At 40.1% G+C, this 13204-nt stretch overlaps 1 protein-coding gene across 1 annotated transcript in view; it reads right to left on the minus strand.

The window, feature by feature from the left end:
• Positions 1-13204, minus strand: part of LOC308092314 (plasmanylethanolamine desaturase 1) — a gene marked incomplete at both ends in the record, with an annotated part of 37783 nt that overhangs the window by 9989 nt on the left and 14590 nt on the right. Inside the window, 2 exon segments of the mRNA XM_080438164.1 lie at positions 9405-9496; positions 10335-10454. Coding sequence (XP_080294290.1) covers positions 9405-9496; positions 10335-10454 — 212 coding nt within the window.

Below are 13204 nucleotides of genomic sequence, written 5' to 3' on the forward strand. Positions count from 1 at the left end.
AAATGGTTACCGTGCTAGCAGTGTATCCCTGCTCGATGGCCATATTAAGTGCTTTTTATCTCTCTAGGTCGTCCTCGGAGCTTTAGTAGGCCTACTGTATGTCCACGTAGGTAGGTGTGGGATACTATTTATTATACAGTATATACAATACATTGTCAGCCGGCCTACAAAAGGCATTATATACTGTATGTACACAGGCTATCAACAGTGAAATTAATGATTAAATATGCAATCTCTCAACACCTTTTGCAGCATTTATCCTAAACAAGCATCTCTCATGGTTCTGCAGTGCACATCCCAGTTGTCCATGTGCAAAAGTGAGTCAGTAATCCAAGAACAAGAATGTATGGTTGTGGAGCTTGATGACTATCAGCACAAAGGACTGACCAAGTCCTTCCCATGGACTGGAATACAGATGTCACATTAGTCACTTTTCCTTTTGAAACACTAGCAAGTTGAGCAATCTTTAATTTCATTTGATTTGATTACCTTATTAGTCCCGGGGAGGAATTCAGTTTTAGCTTCACCCTGGCGAAGCCTCTTGCTCAGGGACACTTCGACACAGACCGGGGCCAGGTCAGGAGATGAACCGGTGACTTTCTGATTACCAGACAGCTTCTCTACACACTAAGCTACAGCCGCCCCTGAATCTGTGACTGAAGCTCCTGCCATCTGTGCCCTAATAAAGAATCATTTTTCAGAGTAACTTGGAATAATATTTTCCTCTTGCTATTCTGATCCAAAATCAAGGTCACCTGAGAACTCATACAGGATACAGGATGAACAAGTGAAATTGGAAGTGAGGACACAAAGAAATGAGCGGCCAAAATTGGAAGGGTTACAATATGTTGAAGCTGATAAATGGGTACTCGCTCCTGATTGGTTGAAAATGAATTTGCAACCACCTGGAAATGTATTTTCCGTTTGTTAAAGCGCTGGAGAGACAGGGAGACCCCTGTTACTGAACAAAACACTCTATAGCAATGAATACTTTCAGAATATAGTGCTTTAACCAAAAAATATCAATTTCCCTACGTTTTATCCATTTCAAGATACAGTATTCAATAGAGTTTTATTTGTCACTCACTTAAACAGGGACAAGCAGCAAAAAGACTATGCTAACAACAATATAACAGCACAACAATAATACTGATACGTGTAATAATAATAATCACAATCATAATCCTGGTTATAATAAAAGAATAAGAAAATAAAAAGAGAAGAATAAAGATAAAGAAAATCATAAATAATAAGTACTTGTGTCATGCAGTGCACCTGTATGGAAGCATCTGTATCCGGTAAATGTCATCAACCTTGGTCTCCCTTTGATATTCAAATCAACCACAGAAGGGAGCACATGCCTGCTTTATTCTCCCTGCTTTAGCATCTGAAAACACACACAAAAACTTAAATTGCAGGTCTTGTTTAGTCCTCACCGCAGTGATTATTTTGTGCATGCCTACTGTCACCTCTCTTCTCTCCACTGGTCTATTCTTCTTACAGTGATGGTCTTTCATAGAAGTCTCCCACAGTGTCAGACCCACCATGCAAATCTTTGACTACTGCTGTGCTTTTGCTCCCTGTAGCAGTAATGTTAACTACCCCTGGCCCTAATAAAATCATCATCATAAATAAACATCAAATCAGCCCTGACAAACACAGAGCTCCGACATCATAAAGGGAGAACATGCACAGAGCAAACAAGCATTGTTATCAAACTAATGTTAGGTACAACAACAACAAAGGATAAAGGTGTCTTTTAACACATCATGGTACTGTACATGAGAGTGCTTGTCTATAGTTGTCCATATAAATACTGGCACAAAAATAAAGACGGTAGAAATACCACGTCCAAATGGCAGGATGGGGGCGGCATCGAGCATTGAGCTGTTAGGACACGCTTCTCAGTAGCTTGTGAAGTTTCTTCCTTTATTAATCCTTCGAGGATTAATAAAGTACATCTCATCTCATCTCATCTCGTCTCATTTTATCAAAACTAGATAAAAACAACACCAGCTGCTCTTTGTGTGGCGCACTCGATAGAACTTGTGTTTGGGATGCTTCAGACGTCATGCGAGTCAACAGACTATGCCGTAAATGCGGAAACAAAAAATTATCCCAGGACAGCTACAAGCGACGAACGCCCAGAAGCCAAACCCGGAGTCAAGTTTGGACCTTTATATCCAGCAAAGCTTCGAGCGATGCACAACTGAACTGAGAAGGCTTCTATTGATCCAGAGGAAGCCATTATATTTGCAGAGTTCCTCTTCGGACCAGGAGGGAATTGACTGTTTTCCCACAAAGACACTCATACAACAGAAATGGTCCTATATGCGTAATAGACACGGTAATGAATCAATAAGAGCGACACAAATTATCAGTGTGGCATAAAGACATTCAATTTCATGTATAGTTGTGTGCACACATTCACGTGCACATGCACAAGCACACGGAAGTGCACACACTCAGACAGCTCATTACAAGCTCATTACCTACAGTACTGTACACACCCATGCTCAGACGCATACATACACGTCCTTACTGGGGAGTCAATAATGACAGGGTACTAATAAGATGCGTAATGGGAGATTGTAATATTCTATTCCATTTCTCTTCCGCGAATGGAGTATTGTAATTGGGGGCACTTTTATTTAAATTCTGATACTGTCAGTAATTATGTTTTGTTTTGATCCCCACTACTAGAATGTTTTTAGATTTGGATTTGGAATTTATTTTAAGAAGTGAGTAAGTGAGACAAGCCTATGTTTCCATTATTGAATAAAGAAAGGCCTTGGGTTCATGTTTGGTAGCTGGAGATGCATCTGAGTTGGAATCCATTTTATCTTTTGTGTTTTAGATGTGGCAGACATATAATTTAATTTCTGATAAGAAGCTGGTTTTGGCACAATTACAATTACTGTAGAGCTCCAGTGGGGTTTAGATAGATAGTTGAGTTTAGTTAAGGATAGATTTAGTGCTGTTTTATTGGTTGTGTTTTGTAAGATGTTTTATTCAGGTTGGAATGTAATTAAGATCACGTGGATGGGGGGAGCATTTGAAACCAAATGGCAGGATGAGAGACTATAACAATTATAGCAAAACAACGAGTCACCAGTCCACCTTTCATGAATTAAAAATCAAAAGCACACACACACACGCGCACACACACACCTCAGATCCAGTGTCCCATTAATCAACACAAAGATCACATCAACCACTCTGCATGTACCACCTGATCACACTTATTTTAATTGGCTGGAATGAGGATGACCTTTTCTCTAATTGGTTATGTGGAATGTGCTTAAGTTGTGTATGCATTAATGCACTGATGTGTTGCAACACAAGACCCACCACGGCAGGTGTGTGCGTGCGTGCATGTGTGTTTAATCTATGCATCGTTATTGGATCTTCAGAGCCGATTGCACAGGAAGTAGGCTATTGCCCCTTGTGCGTGTGTGCGTGTGTGTGTGTATTTGTGTATTTGTGCGTGCGTGCGTGTGTGCCTATATACACACAGCAAAAACCCCATCCACTATGATCTCTGTCGGGTGGAAACCTCATACAGTATGTCCAAAATTGTTACTTTTCAGGATAAAAAAAATATATATATCAAAAGTTGCAGACAAGCTTGTGGATTTGCTACTTTTGATGCTTTTGTGTGATGCTGTAGTATGATCAAGTAGGGCATTAATTTACAAAAAAACACACAAAAAGTTAGAATATGGAGATAGGAGGTTTCTGCCCGACAGCAACGATATGGGAGTCCCAGTAGGCGACATTGACATTTAGTTCTCATGGCACTATGGCAGTTGTAGCCCACAGGGGCCTGGGGTGCAGCTATGGAATCGGATCACTGCCAATACTCCTAACTTCAAATAAAGGTTTCAGAACCTTGAAAACCTTTTTTGCAAGACTGAAAACTCGTTTCGAATCTCTGAAAAAATATTTGAATCTCTGAAAAAAGTGTTGAATCTCTGAAAAAAGTGTTGAATCTCTGAAAAAAGTGTTGATAGGCCGAAAAAAAAAATCAAATCTCATAATCACATATTTTACAGTGTTTCGCCAACACATTTTCAGAGTTTCAAATTTGTCACAAACACACTTTCAGAATATGCATTTTGGCACTGTTCTACCTGGGTATTATTTTGTTTTCCATGTTTGAAACCTTGTAAACTCCTGACTTAAAATAAAGGGTTTAAAAGGTTTGAAAGGTTTGAAAACTCGTTTTGAATCTTTGAAAAAAGTGTTGATAGGCTGAAAGTGTTTCTCAAATCTCTGTAAACACATTTTACAGTGTTTCGTCAACACATTTTCAGAGTTTCAAATTGGTCACAAACACACTTTCAGAATATGCATTTTGGCACTGTTCTCCTTGGGTATTATTTTTGTTTTCCATGTTTGAAACCTTGTAAATGGGGATCGTTTTTGAAACTAGCAACTTTATTGTTGAAAGACTGGGGAAAAAATTCAATGGTTAAACTTTATTTTGAAACTGTGATTCAGCGTCACACACACAGCAGCACACTCTCCTCAAATCTCTGAACGCACGCAGCAGCAGCAGAGGCAGAGCCTCAGAGGCATGCAGGTGCTGAAACTCTGAAACATTCTACTCGAAACCTCGCAGGGAGGCGGGGGGGAGCGGAGGCGGGACCAGAGGCGGGGCCGTTTGACGTCCATTCCAATCACATTTTGTATTTACTGGGCTGGGTGGGACCAACAGCGGTCGGCCAATGACTGACGCTCATAGGGGATTGTCAGACTGCTCAGCCAATGAAAACCCACAAGATAGCCTACACGTCGCTATTCAAGGATTATTATAATAATAATAATATTATCATTATTCATTGCGCACTGGTCCAATACAATACAAACAAATGCGCTGTTGCGCATATCTTAACACACCCACAGCCTGGCACACAACATTCTATCTTCTAATTCTCCAGGAATGTCTGTGATTATAATTGTCCTATTATCAGCAGATGTGAGAGTGTCAATCAATTCCTTGTGTCAATTGCGTTTACATAAGATGATAGTCTATTCAAAGAAGACAATTTGTGCCACGCAATGCCATTCGCTCCAAATGACACACTTCAGTTTTATTCATGGTTACACAGGAAATAATGAACTGATTACAATAATATAAAATTCTCTCAAATCAGTAACAGGTAGGTGATACATATGCCCATCAAATATGGTTTTATTGAAAGGCAATCCAGGTACCAACATTCGGGGAATATCTGACGGCTTGGAGCGCCTCAGTGCGGCTGCAGAGTTCATCTTGGAATTTGTCATTACAATTTTACTGTAATCCACATTCCTAAACCCCCCCACTCCTACACTCCCCCCCCCCCCCAAAGGAACCCCCCCGAACCCCCCCTGGCCCAAGGGGTCACTCATAATAATTGTATATCGGCATATTTTGCGCATTCAGACAGAACAGTTGAGATTTCATTTGGCCAGATCTCTGGCAATTGTACTTGAATTCTTATAATTTTAATGTTTATATGGTCTGTCAAGTTTATATTTTCATTTGGTATCAGTCATGAATTTATTAGAATGTATTAGAATTTATTTTCTCTATTGATATCAAGCCGGATTTTCCACGTGCATGCTGTAACATAATAATACACAACGTGTACTGTACATATATATAGCCCACTGTAGGCTAACATTTTTGGGGGTTTTAGCTATGGACCCCCAAGCTCCAAGCTCCACCTAATGGAGCGGTTTCAGAAAAGAAAAATGAAAAAAATTAAACAGAAAAAAAGGCGTGTCTGTCTGTCTGTCTGTCTGTCTGTCTGTCTATAAATCTATAAATATCTATCTATCTATCTATCAAACTATCTATCTCCAGCAATGTACCGCTCAGCAACATGTTGTTCAACAAATAGCAGATCTACAAGCTCACAACAACTGTTATTGTGAGCTTATCTGCTATTTTCAAATAGCGTATGTATAAAATATGTCTGAATTGGTTAGTGATTCATAATATAATCATTTATATCTGCGAAGTGTAGGATTATTATAATTATAATTATTATATTACAATTAAAGTAAGCGCATCGGTTAGTGTGTCTGTCTGTCTGTCTGTCTGTCTGTCTGTCTGTCTGTCTGTCTGTCTCTATGTATCTTGTAGATCTGTCTGTCTGCCTGTCTGTCTGTCTGTCTGATGCGTATACTATTCATGTGAGATGTGACAAGTGGGTTAATTAACGAGAAAACATCTGAGAAACCTGCAGCATGTGAGCGTCTCTGAGTAGGCCTACGTGATTACTGACCCGTCAATCAACGTGCGCGCAACAGTGAGCTGTGACAGAACATCAACATTAATGTAATAATAATAATAATAATAATTATTATTATAATAATTATAATAATTATAATAATAATAACAATAGCGTAATAGTAGTTGTAGTAATAATAATAATATGAGTAATAATAATAATAATAAGGGTAATAATAATAATAATAATAATAATATTAATATTAATAATATTTTTTTATTATTATTCTGAATACAATATTAATGGACTGAACCTGTCTGTCTGTCTGTCTGTCTGTCTGTCTGTCTGTCTGATATAAATTATTATATTATGAACCATACACTAACCACTTCAGACCTATTTTATACATACGCTATTTGAAAATAGCAGATCTGCAAGCTCACAATAACCGAGCTTGTAGATCTGCTATTTGTTGAACAACGTGTTGCTAATCACCGCGTTGGGAGCTTACATCTGGGGCTGTCATTACTGGACTGATATTATTTATGGGGGGGGGGGGGGGGGGAGCTGTAGGCAAGCGGTACATATTGCTGGAGATATAGTTAGATAGACAGACGGACAGGCAGACAGACAGACAGACAGACAGACAGACAGACAGACAGATCGATCTACAAGATACATAGATAGATAGATACATACACAGACAGACAGACAGACAGACAGACAGACAGACAGACAGACAGACAGACAGACAGACAGACAGACAGACAGACCGATCACACTAACCGATGCGCTTACTTTAATTGTAGCCTAATATAATAATTATAATAATCCTACACTTCGCAGATATAAATGATTATATTATGAATCACTAACCAATTCAGACATATTTTATACATACGCTATTTGAAAATAGCAGATAAGCTCACAATAACAGTTGTTGTGAGCTTGTAGATCTGCTATTTGTTGAACAACATGTTGCTGATCGGTACATTGCTGGAGATAGATAGTTTGATAGATAGATAGATAGATATTTAGATAGATTTATAGACAGACAGACAGACAGACATCTTCCGTCTTGATATCAATAGAGAAAATAAATTCTAATACATTCTAATAAATTCATGACTGATACCAAATGAAAATATAAACTTGACAGACCATATAAACATTAAAATTATAAGAATTCAAGTACAATTGCCAGAGATCTGGCCAAATGAAATCTCAACTGTTCTGTCTGAATGCGCAAAATATGCCGATGTACAATTATTATGAGTGACCCCTTGGGCCAGGGGGGGTTCGGGGGGGTTCCTTTGGGGGGGTGGAGGGGGGGGTGTAGGAGTGGGGGGGTTTAGGAATGTGGATTACAGTAAAATTGTAATGACAAATTCCAAGATGAACTCTGCAGCCGCACTGAGGCGCTCCAAGCCGTCAGATATTCCCCGAATGTTGGTACCTGGATTGCCTTTCAATAAAACCATATTTGATGGGCATATGTATCACCTACCTGTTACTGATTTGAGAGAATTTTATTGTAATCAGTTCATTATTTCCTGTGTAACCATGAATAAAACTGAAGTGTGTCATTTGGAGCGAATGGCATTGCGTGGCACAAATTGTCTTCTTTGAATAGACTATCATCTTATGTAAACGCAATTGACACAAGGAATTGATTGACACTCTCACATCTGCTGATAATAGGACAATTATAATCACAGACATTCCTGGAGAATTAGAAGATAGAATGTTGTGTGCCAGGCTGTGGGTGTGTTTAGATATGCGCAACAGCGCATTGGTTTGTATTGTATTGGACCAGTGCGCAATGAATAATGATAATATTATTATTATTATAATAATCCTTGAATAGCGACGTGTAGGCTATCTTGTGGGTTTTCATTGGCTGAACAGTCTGACAATCCCCTATGAGCGTCAGTCATTGGCCGACCGCTGTTGGTCCCACCCAGCCCAGTAAATACAAAATGTGATTGGAATGGACGTCAAACGGCCCCGCCTCTGGTCCCGCCTCCGCTCCCCCCGCCTCCCTGCGAGGTTTCGAGTAGAATGTTTCAGAGTTTCAGCACCTGCATGCCTCTGAGGCTCTGCCTCTGCTGCTGCTGCGTGCATTCAGAGATTTGAGGAGAGTGTGCTGCTGTGTGTGTGACGCTGAATCACATTTTCAAAATAAAGTTTAACCATTGAATTTTTTTCCCAGTCTTTCAACAATAAAGTTGCTAGTTTCAAAAACGATCCCCATTTACAAGGTTTCAAACATGGAAAACAAAAATAATACCCAAGGAGAACAGTGCCAAAATGCATATTCTGAAAGTGTGTTTGTAACCAATTTGAAACTCTGAAAATGTGTTGACGAAACACTGTAAAATGTGTTTTCAGAGATTTGATTTTTTTTTCGGCCTATCAACACTTTTTTCAGAGATTCAACACTTTTTTCAGAGATTCAACACTTTTTTCAGAGATTCAAATATTTTTTCAGAGATTCGAAACAAGTTTTCAGTCTTGCAAAAAAGGTTTTCAAGGTTCTGAAACCTTCATTTGAAGTTAGGAGTATTGGCAGTGATCCGATTCCATATGCAGCCACCATGCTACTGCTTCCTCTGGAGAGGAACTAAACAGCAGTGGTGGACAGTAACAAAGTACATTTACTTGAGTGCTATACTGTACTGGACTGTATTTGTACTTTAATTGAGTATTTGCATTTTTGGATACTTGTGACTTATACTTCACTACATTTCAAAGACAAACATTGTACTTTTGACTCCACTACATTTCTAGGAAGGGAAAAAGTACATTATGAATTAACCGCCGTATTTCATTTACAAGCTCACAACGTGTTGTGATGCAACACCCTCCATATTATAACTAAAATAACAAACTGAAATACATTTTTTTATAAAAATAGAACCTAATAATGGAAAATATTCATTCTGATCCACACTGAACAATAATATTATTGATGATTGTATTATTATTTCAGTTTACTTTCATAGGCCTGCCTTTATTTCAACACTATTAAAAGATGATATTATCTTCTTTCAGATATACCAAACCTGACAAAGAGAACACAAGCAGCGTGCGTGCGTGCGTGCGTGCGTGCGTGCGTGCGTGCGTGCGTGCGTGCGTGCGTGCGTGCGTGCGTGCGTGCGTGCGTGCGTGCGTGCGTACCTTGCCAATAACAGAAAGGTCCACAGACCCCCAGGTATCTGCTCCCCAGTGTACCATCCCTGACGCAAAGTCTGCCGTCACTATTCCCAGGACTGAGAATGGACAATAAGTTATCATTAACCACGGAACAAAATACTAGGGTTCAATATTTTGTCATGATATGCCTCCAGGGCTGTGGAAGTGGTTAGCATACTGATGAAAATGGCCCCACTCTGGCACACTGCCCTTCCTGTTGTCATGCTTAATTTACATACATTTACTTGACCACTTTATCTCTATATGCATCATCATATGACAAATAGTTCACAGTGAGCTTGTAGATCAGCTACTTTCACTTTTAGAACACTTCTGAAACATTAACAATTTTAACTTTTTGAAAATGTTGCCCAAAATAGGAACACCAGGTCTAATGTGGTTAAATTAGCTCTGAATTGTTAGTGAATGTGTGCGTTTGTAAAAATGTTTTTTACCAAAGCATAATTTGTTTCAAGAAAATCCAATTAAATTAAATGAATGTAATATCTTCATAAAGAGATGACAGACTCAGATAAGATCACTTCTAACTTATCTTAATTTGATCAAATGAAGCTCTGAAGATGAGGATGAAAGATCTTGTTTACATTTATTTCATTCTGACTTTCCAGATCTACTTTGTTGCTATCTTATACAAATGAAAAAATTGCCACCATCTGGTCTCAACTCACCTCCTATTTTTCACTATTCTCCTTTGAACTCTTGTTTTATAATATAAAACGCTATATTGTTTCTGTAATAGTATTTTTTTTATTCCAGTCTCTCCCTTTTTTGTTTTGTTTGTTAGTTTGTTTGCTCCTTAAGTACTGCTGTCAATCTACTAAAATGAATGAACAATTGTTTAAAAACGAAATAAGAAAACAAAAAAAGGAGAACCCTTGATACATTGTAACTTACTGATGCCAAGGATGATCTTGTAGATGTGCACGGTAGAGAAGTGGAGGAGCAGGAAGGAGAAGTTCACCATGAAAAGGAAGAGACACAGAATCACACACACCCACTCCTGCAGCCGTTTACCTGCATGGGGGACAGCACGCACACACGCACACATGCACACACATACACACACACATAAACGCACACCAACGGTGTCAAAAAGTTGTAGTTGGCAGAAATGGGCCTCCCACAAAAAGATATGGAAATGTTAATTTTATTTAAACACTAATGTGTAATTTTAGGTTTCTCTGGGGACTCTCCTACTGCAGTACACTGCTTTTAAATGAACACATGTGCAGATTTCAGTTGGATTGTGCTGAGCTTTCCAAAAAGGGAGAGGAGAGGAGAGGAGAGGAGAGGAGAGGAGAGGAGAGGAGGGAGAGGAGAGGAGGAGAGGAGAGGAGAGGAGAGGAGAGGAGAGTGAGAGAGAGGAGAGGAGAGGTGAGAGGAGAGGAGAGGAGAGAGAAAACCGAAACGGGGGCAACAAAAATGTACAGAAACGGAGGATGTGTGTGTTGGGGTGAATCAAGAGGAGTCACAAGAATTGAAAAGGGGGAAAGAGCAGAAGAGAAAAAGGAGAATTGAAAGAAAGGGGAGAGAGTGACAGAGAGGAGCACACACACAGAGAGAGAGAGAGAGAGAGAGAGAGAGAGAGTGTGTGTTGTGTGTGTGTGTGTGTAGTGTTGTGTGTGTGTGTAGTGTGTGTGTGTGTGTGTGTGTGTGTGTGTGTGTGTGTGTGTGTGTGTGTGTGTGTGTGTGTGGTGTGGTGTGTGTGTGTGTGTGTGTGTGTGTGTGTGTGTGTGTGTGTGTCCAGCGCTGTGTTCTGATGTCATGTATTAATGAGCTTGTGTGAGGTCACAATAGCCAGAGGGAGAACAACTCTCTCTGCTACCAAGGGTCATAGGAACATTCAGCAATGGCTCTGAGTGTGTGTGTGTGTGTGTGTGTGTGTGTGTGTGTGTGTGTGTGTGTGTGTGTGTGTGTGTGTGTGTGTGTGTGTGTGTGTGTGTGTGTGTGTGTGTGTGTGTGTGTGTTAATATATAATCAGGCAGATGAAGACAAGTGTACTCCAGGCCACGGGGTCACAACCTCTCATCAATATAACACCAGTGCTGACTCGGCAACACTCTCTCTCACACACACACACACACACACACACACACACACACACACACGACACTCGCACACACACACACACACACACACACACACACACACACACACACACACACACACACACACACACACACAACACACACACACATCACACACACACACACACACACACACACACACACACACACACACACACACACACGCACCTTGACCACTGCCACACACAGGCCATTCCAGGTGGGAGGTAGGCATCTAGAGAGATGAGGCCAAATTCGTAGGTCAGCAGTACAAAAGAATGAAGAAGAGAAGAAGAGAGGGAGAGAAAGAGAGAGAATGGTAAAGCATACTGTATGAACTAGAGGGAGTACATCAGCAATATTACCAGAGAGAGAGAGAGAGAGAGAGAGAGAGAGAGAGAGAGAGAGAGAGAGAGAGAGAGAGAGAGAGAGAGAGAGAGAGAGAGAGAGAGAGAGAAAATGGGGGGTCAGCCTTCAGACCACCACACAGCCACAAGGCCCCGATGGACAATGAGAGAAGATTAGAGATACTGAATTATTGAATACACTACAGACAAACACACACACACACACACACACACACACACACACACACACACACACACACACACACACACACACACACACACACACACACACACACACACACACACACACACACACTTCATTGTACAGATATACTTGTGAGGACTTTTTTCCCCATTATTACGGTATATTGATTATTTCCATTGACTACATTTATTACCTGTCTTCTAACCCTAACCAATAACCATCAATGAAATGCATAACCTTAACTCTAAGACTTATTTTAATGAAAAACATGTTATTTCATCCGATCCGTATGGTAGAGTATATTAAAACAATACATCTAGCACATCTGCAGTGGTTGGAGGTGGTTGCCCTATTCTTACATTGAGCTGTTTTGACCCTGGTGTCAAAATTTAGGACATCTAATGGTTGACAATGTCAATGACAAGATGTGCCCCCATCTTTGGGCATTGCTGATCTCCATTGGGAGAGGTGCTAGACAACGGACATAAAACATATAGATTGTAGCTTTACCGTAACCTACTACAGTATCCCATTCTATACTACTATACTTATTCCCCTATAATGGATTTGAGAAAATGGAGAAAATGTACTTCAAACATTATTCCTCCACCTGGAATTGATGGAAGTTGCGTGCCTACTGCCATGGAAATTCAAAATTAACATAGCAAATATCTTGATTTTATGCTATGACCTGATCTTGTAGCTTACTGTATCGCAACATTCATTAACACCCGGCCGGGACGGGTTCACGCGTGCCTTTCCTTTTCTACTTTAATTTTATTAAACCGACAATATCAGCCAGCCGTGAGATATTCACATATATGTTATAAAGTTATTGACATGTTCCCTTTCCTCTCTCTCTCTCTCTCTCTCTCTCTCTCTCTCTCTCTCTCCCTCCCTCCCAGGTTCCTCAGTTTCTTTGTCCACCCTTCTGTCTCCGCTGGTCTGAGAGACTTGTGAAACTTTAATGTGTCAGGATCCTAATGGATCACACAGCATTAGCAGTCTATGAGATATTCATGACAGTTTTTTTTTAATAAAGCACCCCGGACCTGCCTGTGCTCCGGCGGTCCTGGGTGTGATTATGAATATGCTATCAGTCTCTCATAAGGTATGGACTGTTTGGTGGATTGAAGTCGTCGTGGG

The sequence above is a fragment of the Gymnoscopelus braueri genome (assembly GCF_963280865.1).
Source record: "Gymnoscopelus braueri genome assembly, chromosome: 9".
Lineage (NCBI taxonomy): Eukaryota > Metazoa > Chordata > Actinopteri > Myctophiformes > Myctophidae > Gymnoscopelus > Gymnoscopelus braueri.